At 42.7% G+C, this 15,358-nt stretch overlaps 1 protein-coding gene across 1 annotated transcript; it reads left to right on the forward strand.

The window, feature by feature from the left end:
- Positions 1 to 4,996: 4,996 nt before the first annotated feature.
- RAB29 (RAB29, member RAS oncogene family) lies at positions 4,997 to 9,920 on the forward strand. The gene is made up of 6 exons (XM_012657875.1): positions 4,997 to 5,016; positions 5,326 to 5,560; positions 7,536 to 7,607; positions 8,302 to 8,483; positions 8,784 to 8,905; positions 9,193 to 9,920. The coding sequence occupies exons 2-6, from the start codon at positions 5,437 to 5,439 to the stop codon at positions 9,305 to 9,307; spliced, it is 615 nt and encodes a 204-aa protein (XP_012513329.1). The 5' UTR covers positions 4,997 to 5,016; positions 5,326 to 5,436; the 3' UTR covers positions 9,308 to 9,920.
- Positions 9,921 to 15,358: the final 5,438 nt, after the last annotated feature.

Below are 15,358 nucleotides of genomic sequence, written 5' to 3' on the forward strand. Positions count from 1 at the left end.
CTACAGGCATGCACCATTGCACCTGGCTGAGAAGTTACTTTTAACACTCAAAAGTACAATGGCCTTAGGCCTTGTTAGTTGGCTGCATGAGTCTCCACAATAGGGATACCTGACAGAGGGCCAGACATTCTTGTAAGACTCTGGTCCCTGTGCCAGACAGAGCCCAAAGAGGTGTGGCCAGAATTCTCCTCTCAGAGTCTCCTTTCTTTGCCTCTAAGATTAACAACTTCCCTTCAGATCAATGCATTCATTCTTTAGGTATGTTTATACCTTCAGCCGGTGCCGTCTCCTGCCTGGCACCTCTTATTCCACGTGGACTTTAGAGTTTAACTCCGAGAGGGCCGGGAGGACGAGGGTATTTCCAAGTTCTGGGTGCAGGGGGAGAGGTTATCGGTGGGTAACTAAGGAGGGACTACCGGTACAATCATCTCTGCCTTCCTCACCTCCTAGAGAGGGGAAAGGACATAGGAAATTAGAACAGAGGCATCTCAGTGTTAGAAGGGAACTCCTTCACTCTACAGACGGGACTTTCCCAGTGCCACACTGACAGCTGGGACCACACACTCAGTTCTTTAAACCTAAACTTTCTCTCTAGCTTCCACTCCTTCCCTCTCTTCTTTCCCTGGTCTTTATTTGGGGTGAAAGGAAGGGTATCCACAGAAGGAGGCAAACGTGGCAACAAAAGCAGAGAAAGCTATAATTTGATGTTTTCCCTAGATACTCTCAGGCTCAAAACTAGCCCTGGCCCCTTGGTCATGAGCCAGCAGAGGAGTGATCGGCAGGTTGCTCTCAGAATTTGCCAGCCTCTCTCTCTAGAGGGTTTCCTTGGGCACCTTGCGGCAGAGCCTTCCGGCTGAATGCTTAGCTGGGTCACAGGCGTTTCACCAAGCTGTGTCCCCTCCCCAAAGCAATCACCATGAAGTTATGATCACTGAAGTGAGTCTAGAGCTTAGGGCTGAGGAATAGCTTTAGCCTCAAGGCCTCACCCTTCTCCGGCCTGTCCCTCTCTTCCGTGCTGGGGGGCCATTGCCTGTGTCACTTCAGTCTTCAATTTGTGTCACAAAGCATTTTTCCACTCTATTCCCAGGACAGTGGTGGAGACTCTGGAGATCGTATAAACTCTTGTCTCTTCTATTTGAAGTTAAGCTCTCACGTCCTTAGGAGATTGTCTGGCACCAGGTTATTTCTTCAACAAATGACCAATGATTTCACACCGTAAGCATGACCAATCGCTATCTGACATTAGCGACAGACTAAGATGTACACCACATCCTCTGTGTAAGGCTCTTGCCAAAAATGTTTTTTCTGAATCTAATCTTGAGGAAACAATCAGACAATCCAGAATATGGGACTTTACAAGACAACTGGCATGGACGCTAAAAACAAAAGTCAATGTTATAAAAAGCAAAAAACTGGCAGGGGATAATTATAGACCAGTGCTATCCAATAGACCTTTCTGTGACGATAGAAACAGTCTATGTCTATGCTGTCCAATATAGAAGCTGCTAGCCAAATGTGTCTATTGAGTACTTAAAACATGGCTAGGTGACTGATGATCTGGTTTTTAAGCTTATTTAATTTTAATTAATTTAAATGTAAATAACCACACATGGCTACTGGCTACTGTATTGGACATGGCATAGTTCTAGATTGAAAGAGACTCAAAGCAATAGAATAACCAAATGCCATGCACGAAGCTTGATTGTATTCTGTATCAGAGGTAGGTGGGAAATGAGAAAAAAATATTTCTGGGGCTATAGAGAAATGTAAATGTAAACTGTTTATTAGATGACATTATTGGATTAAGGTTAATTTCTTAGGTGTGATAGGGTATTTTGGTTTTGTAGGAGAATTTCATTATTAGGAGCTCTATGCTGAAATATTTAAGGATGAAGTGTCTGCTACTTACTTTCAGATAATTCAACATACACACAAAGAGACAAGACAGATGTAACAAAATGTTAGTAACTGATAAATCCAGCCGAAGGGCATACTGCTATGCATTGTACTCTTCTTTTAACTTTTCTATGGGTTTGGAAAGTTTCAAAAGAAAAAATAGGAAGTAAAAAGTAAAAAAGAAAGAAGCAGGCACCCATAGGAAGTGTGACAGCAACAGAGCAAGGCTGACCACTTTCCCCAGCTTCCAAAAAACTGTTCAAACATAGACCAGTTGACCCTTGAACAACACAGGTTTGAACTGTGCAGGTCCATTTACACGTGGATTTTCTTCTGCCTCTGCCCCTCTGAGACAGTAAGACCAACCTCTCCATTTTCTCCTCCTCCCCAGCTTACCCAACATGAAGATAACAAGTATGAAAACCGTTATGATGATCTACTTCCACTTAATGAATAATAAATATATCTTCTCTTCCTTGTGATTTTCTTAATAACATTTTCTTTTCTCTAGCTTACTTTATTGTAAGAATACAGTATATGAGCTGGGCTTAGTGGGACGCACCTGTAGTTTCAGCCGCTCAGGAGGCTGAGGCAGGAGGATTGCTTGAGCCCAGGAGTTTGACGTTGCAGTGAGCTATGATGATGTCACTGCACTCTGGCCCCAGAAACAGAGCAGGACTCTGTCTCAAAAAAAATTTAAAAAAGAATATAAGGAACCTCACCTTGATGGAGGTGGCAAATTCCCATTTGAGATCAAAGGAGATCAAGTTGGTTAGGTAGAGTAGGGCAGGTGCATAGAAAGCTTTGGACACTGCAAGCTCAGGGAAATTGGCTAGTTTTTGGAAGATAGTTGGTAGACAATGAGGCAACAAACAATGACATTTTAGGAAAATCATCCTGGCCAGTTGTATAGGATCAATTAAAGAGAAAACAATAGAATCAGGGAAACCAATGAACAGGTTATTGCAATAAATCCAAGTGCGAGACAATGAAAGCCTAAACTAGGAAAGTGTCACTGGATATGAAACAGAGAGGATTTTTTTAAACTTTTATTTATTTATTTATTTATTTCGAGACAGAGTCTCACTCTGTTGCCCAGGCTAGAGTGCCGTGTTGTCAGCTTAGCTCACAGCAACCTCAAACTCCTGAGCTCAAACAATCCACCCACCTTGGCCTCCCAGAGTGCTAGGGAAACAGAGAGGATAAGTGGGGGAAACCTTTACTGAAGAAAGAATCAATCAGTTGTGGTAAATGACTTTCTTAAAGGGGAGGGGCTGTAGAGGGATGTGTGTAAAAGGAAATGTTAATGATGCTTGAAGTCTGAAGTCTACATGGCGGGAAGAAATGACGAGACCAGTGACAGAAATAGAAAAGCTGAGAAGACGAGCTATTTTTGTGGTGATAAAAGTGAGAGAGAGGATATGGCAGGACGTCCGAGTGGAGGTGCCTTTTTGGAAGTTGAACATACTTGATTAATGATAAAGAATGAATAAAGTGAAGACAGATATGTGAATCCAAGGGCGATTCACCAAAGAGTTTATAGAATGATCAACTCAGGGACCAAGAATCAAGCCGTAGGAAATACGTAGAGGGAGGTAGGATGGAGAGAAACCTGAAAGAAAAAGGTGATCATCAGAGAAGTGGGAGGGTGAAAAAGAAAGAACAGTGTCACCGAAGCCATGTGGGAAACAACTGTCAAGGATTGGTCAACTATGTCACAGCAAATAGGAACTGAGAAAACTGGACCCTTAAAGATGAGTATCCTAGCCTAGGCTCCTGTACCTAGGGAACAAACGTTTTGGGCTAAATATGTTGTGAACCACGATGATGTTCTTTCCTCACAGAACGTGTCAAGCCCAGGGCTGTTTTCCCATGGCCCTGCTGGTTCTCTTCTTCTATTCCTGGAAAAGGCATAGAAAATGGAACTCTCTTCGCTTGCCACTGAGCTCATGCTCTGCCAAGGTCCTCCTCCATAAAGGACAGGGAGGTCAGAAAAGTTTCAAGCTGAAAAATTAAAATTATTTGCCAGACTGTCGTTTTATGAATATTCATGAGCAACAGCAGCGAGACGTGCAGGAGGATTCCCGATGTACTCCAATTAGCCTCCAGCTCAAATGACGAGTGGTGTGGCTAGAATGGGAATTGTGGAAGTGTGAGTGAGGAACTGTCTCTCGTTTTCTGTCTTTATTGCTATCGCTAGTTATTAAATGCTGTAACTTTTGGCATAGGTTTTTTTCCTAAGAATTGGTCTCTTATGTCAAGATTGCCTACACTTGCCTGGTATTGGGTCATATGGAAAATATGAATCATGTTCACAAGGTCCTGGACTTGTCTATCTATTTGAAGGAATAAGAAATGGACTTCACTTGAGCATGATGGATGAGGCTTGGGTTTTTATTAATGGCATAATTTTTCATCTTAACTCAATAAAACCTTTAAAGATAGGAGAAAATTATCTAGGGATGGATTTAGGCAGGTGAGAGCATGTTGAACATATCTCCTCTTAAGAAATCTTTACTGGCCAGGCGCGGTGGCTCACACCTGGAATCCCAGCACTCTGGGAGGCCGAGGTGGGTGCATCATTTGAGCTCAGGATGTTCGAGACCAGCCTGAGCAAGAACGAGACCCCGTCTCTACTAAAAATAGAAAGAAATTATCTGGACAACTAAAAATATACATAGAAAAAATTAGCCGGGCATGGTGGCGCGTGCCTGTAGTCCCAGCTACTTGGGAGGCTGATTGCTTGAGCCCAGGAATTTGAGGTTGCCGTGAGCGAGGCTGACGCCATGGCACTCACTCTAGCCCAGGCAACAGAGCGAGACTCTGTCTCAAAAAAAAAAAAGAAAGAAATCTTTACTGACCCAGAATGCTTTTAAAATAAGATTCAGAAAAGCTGAAGGAATTTGAACGCCTTGAAACTGTAGGGTGTCTTAAAACACTAATAGTGAGGAAACTACACTTCCCAGGAGGCCTCGCGGGGAGTCTCCACAATCGGCAGGTTCTTTTTACCGCGAGGTAAGCTGGGAAATGTAGTGCTGCAAGCGACGCTGCACGTGACGCTTGTAGAGGAAGGCGAGAGGGACCGCGCCGTCGGGGGCGGGACGGGTCCAGGGCATCGAGGTGTGCGTTGGTCCTTCCCCACAATTTGGTTTGTACGGTGAGGGGCGGGCGCTATCTCTGGCTCCAGCCGTGTAGTGAGCTGGCCCGGGGTCAGTCGCCCAGGGGAGCTGCTCGGGGGAAGTCCCGGTGGGTGGGGGACTGGTGCCTGGTCTCGTTTCCCGGCAGCCGGGCTGGAAGAGGGAGGGGGAAGGTGCGAACAGCCGGGGGCTCGGGAAGCTCTCGCCCTGAGCCCCACCCAAGCTGTGGCCGCGCGGGGAGGAAACGCGTATAGGTTTGAGTGCAAAGTTTCCTTTTTTGCTTTCTTGTCAGAGCAGCACCAACAGGCGGTGAGTGGGAATGCCCAGCTTCAGTTTGAAGAGGGTTAAAAAAAGCGACTCCCCCTACTTCTTGCCTCCTTAAAACACACACTGGGGTTTAGCCATGGGCAGCCGCGACCACTTGTTCAAAGTGCTGGTGGTGGGGGACGCCGCAGTGGGCAAGACGTCGCTGGTGCAGCGATATTCCCAGGACAGCTTCAGCAAACACTACAAGTCCACGGTGGGAGGTGAGACGTCGCCGGGGGTCGGGGAGGCGGGAAGGCGGAAGGGGTAGACTGGGGCTCCGATGCGGACTCGAGCTGTGGACCCAAGCGGGTTGGGGAAGGGGAATTTGGTGTCCTTTGGGTCCTTCCTTGGGTCATAGGAGTCTGGGATCCTAGAGGGAGTAGTTGCTGGCTGTTTGATTTGCATACCTCTCTCAGGTTTCCCCAGTGAGGTTTTCCCAGCCATAGCCGACTACCAGGAAAGAGATGGGGCAAAGGTGGGAAGATGAGAAATAGGGACGGGAGGATGAGAATGAGCAATTGCTGTTTATCGCCGGCTCACTCTGAATTCAACTCTCCTCCTGCAGCTTTCCAAGCCGTCAGGGACAAATCTATCCAATCAGCAGAAGCGACGGAGACTCTGTAGGGCCTGGTTAGGAGCCCGCTGGGGCTTTTGTCCGGCCTCTCCAGGGAGTTACAGACAGCCATTGAGAAAGGAACAGAAAGGTGTTTAACTTGGCTTCACGGGGAGAACCTAGGAAGCAGAACTGGTCTGAAGGACTCTAGTTTTGTTATGGTGATGTAGGTGGGTAGGGGGACACAAAATCTCCAAAGGAGCTCCTTGGTTATGCAATTAGATGCCCATTAGGGCTGATGAGCTGTGGCTTTTGTCCATTGATAGCTTAAATAAAAGTAACCTAGGAATTCTAGGAAGAATGTGAAATATACCACTTCTCTGACCTCTCTTCCCACCCCTTTCCCCTTCAAACTGAGGAAGGGAAGGAGGAAGGGAACACCGAGAGTTCATTCATTTTTTTCCCCAGGTGGGGCCTTTGGACTCAACTGTTTTTTCAGAGGTAGAAATGCATTTTTGTTAATTAGAAGGTGTTTGGGAAGAGCTGGTGACAGGGGAGAGTAACTTAAAACTTTACCTCTGTTAAAAGAACTTGTTTTAAAGGGAAAAAAACCTTGTATTGATAGAAAATTTGAAAATGTGTGCTGGTGTTCATATAGAAGCTTTTAAAAAATTAAGAAGCATTTACATTGCAATTAAAACATTCTCCTTAAGAACATCTAGCAAAATTAAGAGTTTAAAGTTTCAAAGACTGTTTTCTCGCCACTCTGCCCCCCCACGCCTATTTCATGGTTTTGGGTTAAAAGTGTTCTGCTAGTTAATTTTTAGCAATTGCTCTAGTTTTCCTTTAGTAAAGAATATAATTGACTCTGGCTAATTTTTTTTTCAGTGTTTCCTCTAAATTTCCCCTAGCTTTTATTTCTGTCACAGAAGTATAAGAATGTATTTCCAAACCTCGGAAATTATTCTATTTCTGTCCGTATCCAAAAGCTTTTCCCCCTGGAATACTTGTTCAGCCTTAGCTCACGGAGTCTCAGCATCTCCAGACTTACTAGATTACATCCAGCGCAGCTCTTAAGCATCATCCAAGCAGTGTCTTCTTCTGGGAATCCTCTGGGACCCTTTCCATTTATCCTATTCCTGCCCAAGTTAATTCTTGCAGCCTTATGGAGAATGTAGAATTCACCAGAGTGTGTTTTTCTCATAATACAATTTGATTAGAAACCAACAGTGAAATTGAATGTGGAAGATACAAAAGTGACCACACTTATCTCATTTCTCCCTTTTCCCCCCTCATCTCCTCCCTAAGAAAAACCCCCTAAATCTCCCAGAAACTGTTTAACCTGAGAATAGGAATTGTTTTCATAATCATTCCCATCTTCCTGCCCCCAGCCTTGGAGACAAGTAGTAGCAAATAAATTTGCTTGACAGAAGAGTGAAAGCTGGAGACCCCTTTGGAGAGCAAGTATGAGTGATCTGTCCCACACTTGATACGTGAGTGTGGGCTCATCTCAGCCAGTCGAGGGCTTGGAAATAAATAAATGGGATTGGAGTTGTATGTCCTTAGGGTTGTAATTTCATATTTGATCTGAGTTTATCCCTGGAATTTTTAAAGGGAAATTTTATTAAAGTATGTATTTTCAGTGGATTTTGCTCTGAAGGTTCTCCAGTGGTCTGACTCAGAGGTGGTGCGGCTCCAGCTGTGGGATATTGCAGGTAAGCTGCGAAGGCTGGGTAGGAACAAGGGAAGAAATTGTGGTTTAACCAGCAAACTCTCAGAGAAAAAGTGAGGCAGCAAAACCAGAAATTATTGTTTCTGAAGCTGAAATGATTGGGCTGATCTGAGGATACATAGAGCTTTTGTAGATGTTTTGCCCTGAATAGATCTGGAGCAGTCCATGTGGGTGGCGGGGCTGGCAAGGTGGTGGATTGTCCAGACCATAGGTGGATGCTCCCAGAGCAGGGGAAAGGTGCTTTTTCTAGGTTTAAAGCTGACCTTGGTGAGAAACAAGACCCCCAGAAAATAGATAATGATAGTGAACCCTTATTATGTGCCAAGCACTCATCTGAGCATTTTAAATTCAGTGATTCATTAATCCTCGCAACAAGTCTATCATAAAACTACTGCTTTTATCTTCATTTTACAAATGAGAAATATGAAGCACCAAGAGCTTGATTTGCCCTAAGACATATAGATAGTTAAGCAGCAGGGCAGGGATTTGGACTTGAGCAATCTGGGTGCAGAATCTACCTTGGAGATGAAGGGGCTTAATTATCCCTTTATGGGATAGATAGAAAACCAAGAGGTAGAGGGGGACAGTGAGTGGCTCCCTCTGCCACATGTGTCAGAGAGGGTGCTGAGATTGGTTCTTAGGATCACTTCCTCAGGAACTCTCCTCTTTCTCCCCAGGACAGGAGCGCTTCACCTCTATGACACGACTATACTATAGGGACGCTTCTGCCTGTGTTATTATGTTTGACGTTACCAATGCCACTACCTTCAGCAACAGCCAGAGATGGAAACAGGACCTGGACAGCAAGCTCACATTGCCCAATGGAGAGCCCGTGCCCTGCCTGCTCTTGGCCAACAAGGTATGTGGCCAACCTAAGAAAATGGCCCCTAGCCTCTATCTGTGGTCAGAGAGTAAGCATATCTAAAATGCTCTCTGATTTGGGGCGTGTGTTTCTCCTTCTCAAGTTAGCAGAATCATCTCTTCCTCCTTTCAAAGGATGTTGAGGGTGAGACTTTCTTTGGGAAGAATGCTGACTATAGATTTTAGATGCTGGTGTATTCTTAGCCATTGGTAGAAAAATGTCTTAAATACACAGGCATCTAAGCCATATTTCTGTTTCCAGGAAGTTTATGGTGTTGCCTTTTATTCTCTTTGTCAGTGTGATCTGTCACCTTGGGCAGTGAGCCGGGACCAGATTGACCGGTTCAGTAAAGAGAACGGTTTCACAGGTTGGACAGAAACATCAGTCAAGGAGAACAAAAATATTAACGAGGCCATGAGGTGAGTATCTCATGCTGTTATGGGGATAGGCATGAAGATTTATCCATCTTCCACTGAAGCCCTATGGAACTTCTTTTCTTGTTTCTGAGCTAACAAGAACAGACGGAGCCACTGGAATGCCAGCTCCTGAAGGTCAGGGACACTGTCTTCTCTCCTAAGATAACTGAGCACAAAGGGGCATTTAAACCTTGTGGCTTTACTGAATGCTATCTGGTGAGAAGACAATGTCTGCCATTTCTCCTTTTCCTCCATCTAGCTTCTCAGGCTTATTTCTTATTTCTTTTTAGAGTCCTCATTGAAAAGATGATGAGCAATTCCAGAGAAGATATCATGTCTTTGTCCACCCAAGGGGACTACATCAATCTACAAACCAAGTCCTCCTCCAGCTGGGCCTGCTGCTAATAGTGTTTGGCTTGTTTTCCATCCCAGTTCTAGGAGGTCTTTCCATCTCTTTCCTTTGATTGCTCACCTAGCAGTTTTATTAATTACGTTTGAACTGTCTCCTTCCAACTGTCCAGTAAGGAGGTCCATGATCACTTAGAAAAAACACCTGGGACCCAGGTGCATTTCTGCATCTCCTGGGTGTCGGCTTTGACTTGCTGCTGGCTCATGTGACTAGTTAGCGCCTTCAGTATAAGAAAGATCATCTCATCCTTCAATTTTTGATCTGGAATTTTGTGGAAAGATTAGAAATCCACATCTGTGTTTTTAAGGAGTATGATCCTCACTTACTTTTAAGCTTATTTTTCCATTTGATGTACACTGATATCATGACTTCAGATTGAGAGGAAAATGAGATCAAATGTTATTCCCCAAATTCCTTATAGGCCATTGCTTTCAGATTCTTTCTGTCTTGGAATTTAAGCATCTACTAATTCTGAGATGCAGAGGAGGGGGTCTAGACATCAATGGGTTTGGGGCTACTGGAGGCGACCCAGAAGTCACTGTATTTTTGAAACTTCTAAAGTTATAATTAACTTTCTCTTGTCTTGGCTTCAAGAATAGTCAAGCTTTTAAACTATTGTGCGTGGTGAGAGCATTTTCTTCCACCAAGAACTTAATCCTCACATTAGGGTTGTTTAGTGTCTCCCTACCAGTGGAATGGGAGCAGGGTTTGCAAGTTTCTGGGTTGATGTCTTGATACATAATGCTGCAAGTGACATCAGTTGGCTGTGGTACTCTAAAATACGTCTGTTCCTCGCAGCTTTGGGAATCTGAACGGAAGAAGAAAAGGGAGTGGTAACAGAACAGAATCCAGCAGAACAACTTTATGAGCACCGGGGGCAGCTAGTACTTAGCCATGGGAAACAAATATTATGTGCAGGCCTTGGCCTGGGGGAGGAGAATGGATAGACAGAAAATCATCAGGTAATTTAAGTACTAAATTGGGCAGGTATTTTAGTATGAAATTACTTCTAGACAGTTTAATTTGTTAAATTCTCTCTAGGCTGGTAATTTATAACTACCCAAAGTTACAAATATCCTTAGTGAACTCAGAGGCCTGAAGTTTTTTGGATAGACCTTAAATAAGTATCCTAAATCAGTAGTTCCCAAATCTGGATGATCAAAACTACCTGGGAAGTTTGTTAAAATTTTTTTAAATGTTTTAAGATTTTTGGAGGTCCCAACCTCAAACCTGCTAAATCACAATTTCTAGGGATGAAGCCTGGAAATGTGGTGGTGTGTATTTCAAAGCTTCCCAGGTATTTCTGACCAGCCTGGTTTGGAAGCTTGCTAGAGAACATGGTAAAGATACAGAGACCAGGCCAGGCATGGTGGCTCATGCCTGTAATCCTAGCACTATGGGAGGTCAAGGTGGGAGGGTTGCTTGAGGCCAGGAGTTCAAGACCAGCCTGTGCAACATAGCAAGACCCCATCTCTACAAAAAATTTAAAAATTAGCCAGGCATGTTAGTGTGCCTGTAGTCCCAGCTACTCAGGAGGCTGAGGCAAGAGGCTCACTTGAGCCCAGGAGTTTGAGGTTGCATTGAGCTATGATGATGCCACTGTACTGTAGCCCAGGCAACAGAGCAAGACCCTGTCTCAAAAAAAAAAGATACAGAGACCCAGGCCCTTCCTATTTAAATGATCCTGGGTTTCTGTATGCTCTGTTAGCTCTCCAGAATCCTGATACACACCACCAGACTTTGAAAATCACTGTCCTAAGAAAGAGATCAGAGGCCAAATATCAGAGAAGGGAAGCCAAGCCTTCAGTAGTTAATTTTTTTTAATGCCAGTTATTATAACTTGCACAATCTTTTGAGACCTTATAGTTCTCTTCTGTATTATCATTTTCAGGCAGGGTTTTGGTTACAATGATTCTGAAGATAATAGTGGAGTAGCAAATTTCATTTATGTGAAGAGATAATTTTTTCCCATTGGTTTGAAACCCTGCAAAATCACAAAATAAATGGGAACTAAGTCTTGCATTCGTGGTAGTTATTGGCCTTTAATGTGAGTTTGTTAAAGAGCTATTTTATACTGATAGTTCAAAAGAATTGTAGAAACATAGACTTTATTTTTTAAATGCCTTCTTTTAAAATAAATGAAGGCAAATATTATTCTGCATATCTGTTAATTTACTAGTACCAGTTACTTAGATCCAGCTGCCTAGTACCAATTCTATACTCAATGTAATATCCCAAATACTGCTTGGAGCTGTGAACTTTTTAAAAAATTGAATGTGCTTTCGTTTCCCTTTTGCTGACTCAGGATTTACCTGCCTCTTCAAGCATTGCTACAGCCCTTCTGAATTTTCTGTCCCAGTGGGTGAACATTACAGGCCTGAAACTAATTAAAGAAGGAATTGAAATATAACTAATTCCTCTCCATGCCCTTATCCATAAAGCAAAGCAGTTAAGATAGGAAAAATGAAATATTTACATGAATGGAAATGTGATTATACTAAAAATAATTAGATCTTATCATTTGGATGCTACCCCTTTGGTAAAATTGTTTGGAGCATGGATATCGTTGTAGCCCTTCCCTAGAGATGGTTCTATATTTGAGACAAGATGCCCATCTAACTACTGAGTTGGTCTTTGGCCAAAAGGAAAACATAATTCCCTACAGGGTATTCAGAGAAACCCAGGGGAGGGCTGAGAACACAGCTGTGGGATAGTGACTGCCCTGGCTTTCGTCTTTGAACAGAATAGCTGAGTGATCAAGTAAGTGGGGAGAAAGAGATCGTAGGTCGGAGGGCCCTCTAGCAGCAAATAATGATTTGCTGTTTTATCGCTACTGTTGAGCCAAAATTACTCCAAGGTGATTTCCGTAATTTACTTTGTCTAGCTATTACTAAGGTATAATAGGGTTCCTCATTTTTTTCTGTTATCTCCAGATTTAACTTTTTTCTTTAGATAGTCTGTCTTCTGTCCTCAAGACACTCTCCCATCTAACATGAGGCTTTTCTCGCCTGTCCTTGTCCTTTTATAGGCAGTGGCCTGCTTTTGACATGATCTAAGGCTGTGGTTAGAGGATGTAAAAAATCTCCATGGAATGCTATAAAATCCAGTGACCAAATTGCCCAAGGAAAAAAACCCCAGTGCCCTTTCCCCTCCACCCCTCTTGACTCACTATGGATAGGAAGATTTCTCAGCTATGTGACTCATCTAAAGCCAAATAATCCCCAGAGCTGCAGGCTGATTGAATAGGTTGGAAGTCACTAGAAAATTATGTATGTTGGAAAGAACTCTATGTATATTTTTGATTCAGCCCATAAATACCAGAGACTTCAGAATATATATATGACCTTTCTTTAGTTTTCGGGCATGATCTGAATTCTCTCAATTTATCTGAAGAGTTTCAGCATAATAATGGTATTGTTCTGAATTAGGGTTCTCCAGGGAAACAGAACCAATAGGAGATATAGATATTATAAATACATATAAGATATATAGAGATAGAAATAAATATATAGAGATATATGTAGATATATAAATACATGTATTTATTATAAGGAATTGGCTCACACGATTATGGAGGCTGGCAAGTCCTAAATCTGCAGAGCTGATGTCTCAGTTCAGTTCCAAAGGCTGGCAGGCTGGAGAATTCTCTCTTACTTGAGGAAAGACAGTCTTTTGTTCTACTCGGGCCTTCAACTGATTGGATGAGGCCCACCCACATTAGGGAGGGCAATCTGTTTTACTGAGTCTGCCAATTTAAATGTTAATCTCATTCAAAAACACGCTCATAGAAACACCCAGAATAATGTTGGACCAAATATCCGGGCACCCTGTGGCCCAGTCAAATTGATACATAAAGTTAACCATCACATGCTCTAACAGTACTTACTGAGTGACAGGCCACTGTTTTGATTCCTTTTCTTCATACTCTAATTTGATTCACATTCAAGGTATGGTTCATCTGATTAGGAATTAATTACGTGTTAGTGGGAATAACACGTTAGAGGAGAAAGCAGGTAGAGGAAGGAGATAAGATCCGTATTTTATAAGTTATCATATAAGCCCAGTAGCACTGGACACCAGCATTTGATACTCTTCCCTCAAATCTGTGAGTTGTGCATATCTTTTACACTATCTTTGAAATAAGAAAGCAAGCAGTTCTTCCCATTTTATGTTTCAGGGAACACATGTCTCAAAATTTGACTGACTGAAAAGCAGCCGGTTGAATTTGTAATAAAGCCAAGACATAACTGCAAGTCTCTAATTCCCCATCTCCATTCTGTCATTTAGGTTTCTGGGAAACATTTGGCCTGAAAAACCTATTTTAGAAAATAAGCCCAGACACTTAGTGAAACAGAACTGAGCCCTTTGGGGTTTGAAATTCTTGGTTTGTGTTAGATAGCTTTGAGAACATGTTCATGTGTGGAGTAGAGACATGTGGGTAATTAAATTTGGGGCCAAATTAGGTGCAGTTTGAATAGCATGCAGTGCAGACATACCCTAAGCTGTTTAATTGACAGGTTCCACTTACCAAGATGTGGCACCCAAGTAAAGTGACTGCCATTTAATTTTAAATATCAGCTTTTTTGTTTGCAAGTGCAGGGATTTTAACAGGCATTCTATTTTCAACTGTTGCTGCCAGTATCTGATGTTAATCTGAGTGTTTGCTGTAAACCAAGTATTAATACTTTCCTAAGCACTTCACATAGATTTTTATTTTCACAGCAACCTATCAGGTGAATATAGGGGGAAACTGAGGAACAAAAAATTAAGTCTTTGATCAAGGTTAGACAGCTAGCAAGTGGCAAACTGTGATTTTTTTTTTTTAACCCTAAGCAATGTTGCTCCAGGAACTGGACCCTTTGCTACACTACACTGCCTCCTATTTGTATGTGTGTGCTTTGGTAGTGGAATCCTTGAAGTTTTTCCACTTACGTTTTCAGGATGGTGGAAACAAAGAGTAATTTATTAAATAGGTATACAAATTTTCCAATACTTTTATAATGAAAGATTAAAAACCTTTCATTTTGGCGCATGGTGACTCACACCTGTAATCCTAGCACTTTTAGGAGGCCGAGGCATGAGATCATTTGAGTCCAGGAGTTCAAGGTTGCAGTGAACTATGATCGTGCCACTACACTCCAGCCTGGGTGATGGAGCAAGACACTGTCTCAAACAAAGCAAAACAAAAACACCTGCTCTTTAAGGAAAATGAAGAAGAAAAATCCAAACCACCCAGAGCCCAATAACCCAAACAAAATCTCTATTTACATTTCAATAAGTTTGCTTTCAATTAATTTTTAATGCAAAGAGTTGTTTCACATAATTGTATTCATAGTTAAGTGAAACTTTTATTTATTAAACACCTTTTATGTATCCAGTATTGCAGTAGCAGTTATAGGGGATATAAAGACCTGTGCCATAGAAGTTCAAAGAAGAAAGAGATCAAGAAAGAATTCTTGAAGTAGGCTTTAAGATAGATAAAAATTGAAAAAGAGGTGGGAGAGGGTTTCAGGTTGGGAAGAAAGGAAGTTTGGAATTCTTATGCAGGTTTGGGAAGTAACTAGGAGACCAAAGGATTTACCTGCAGAGCAGTGGGCAATAAGGTTGGGAAGATTACTGGCAGATTGTTTAGGTTATTAATTTAAGTCATAGTGGTGTACCTATCATGTGCCAGGTACTTCATTAGGTGTGTGGGATGCAGGGCTGGGGAAGAGAAGGTTCCTGTCCAGGAAGGGCATTCCAGAGGCAGATGGACAAGTAAAGAACTGTGTCTCAGTGCAGGGAGCGCCACATCTCTACTTCTTACAGTGATGGAGGACGAGGAGGAGGTCAGGGAAAGCCTGTGAAAGAGGGGGAACTCAAGCTGGATAAGAGTTTGACAACTGGAGGACCACAGGAGGAAATGCATTTGAGACAGAATAAAGAGAATAAAGGCATGAGGGCATGCAACGAACAAAGAGCTTGCTCAGACAATATTGGATATTCATTGTAGCTGGAGTGGGTGGGGAGAGACTGTAAGGTTGACTTTGGGCTGCTATAACAAAATA

The sequence above is a fragment of the Propithecus coquereli genome, unplaced genomic scaffold (genome assembly GCF_000956105.1).
Source record: "Propithecus coquereli isolate 6110/MARCELLA unplaced genomic scaffold, Pcoq_1.0 Scaffold563, whole genome shotgun sequence".
Lineage (NCBI taxonomy): Eukaryota > Metazoa > Chordata > Mammalia > Primates > Indriidae > Propithecus > Propithecus coquereli.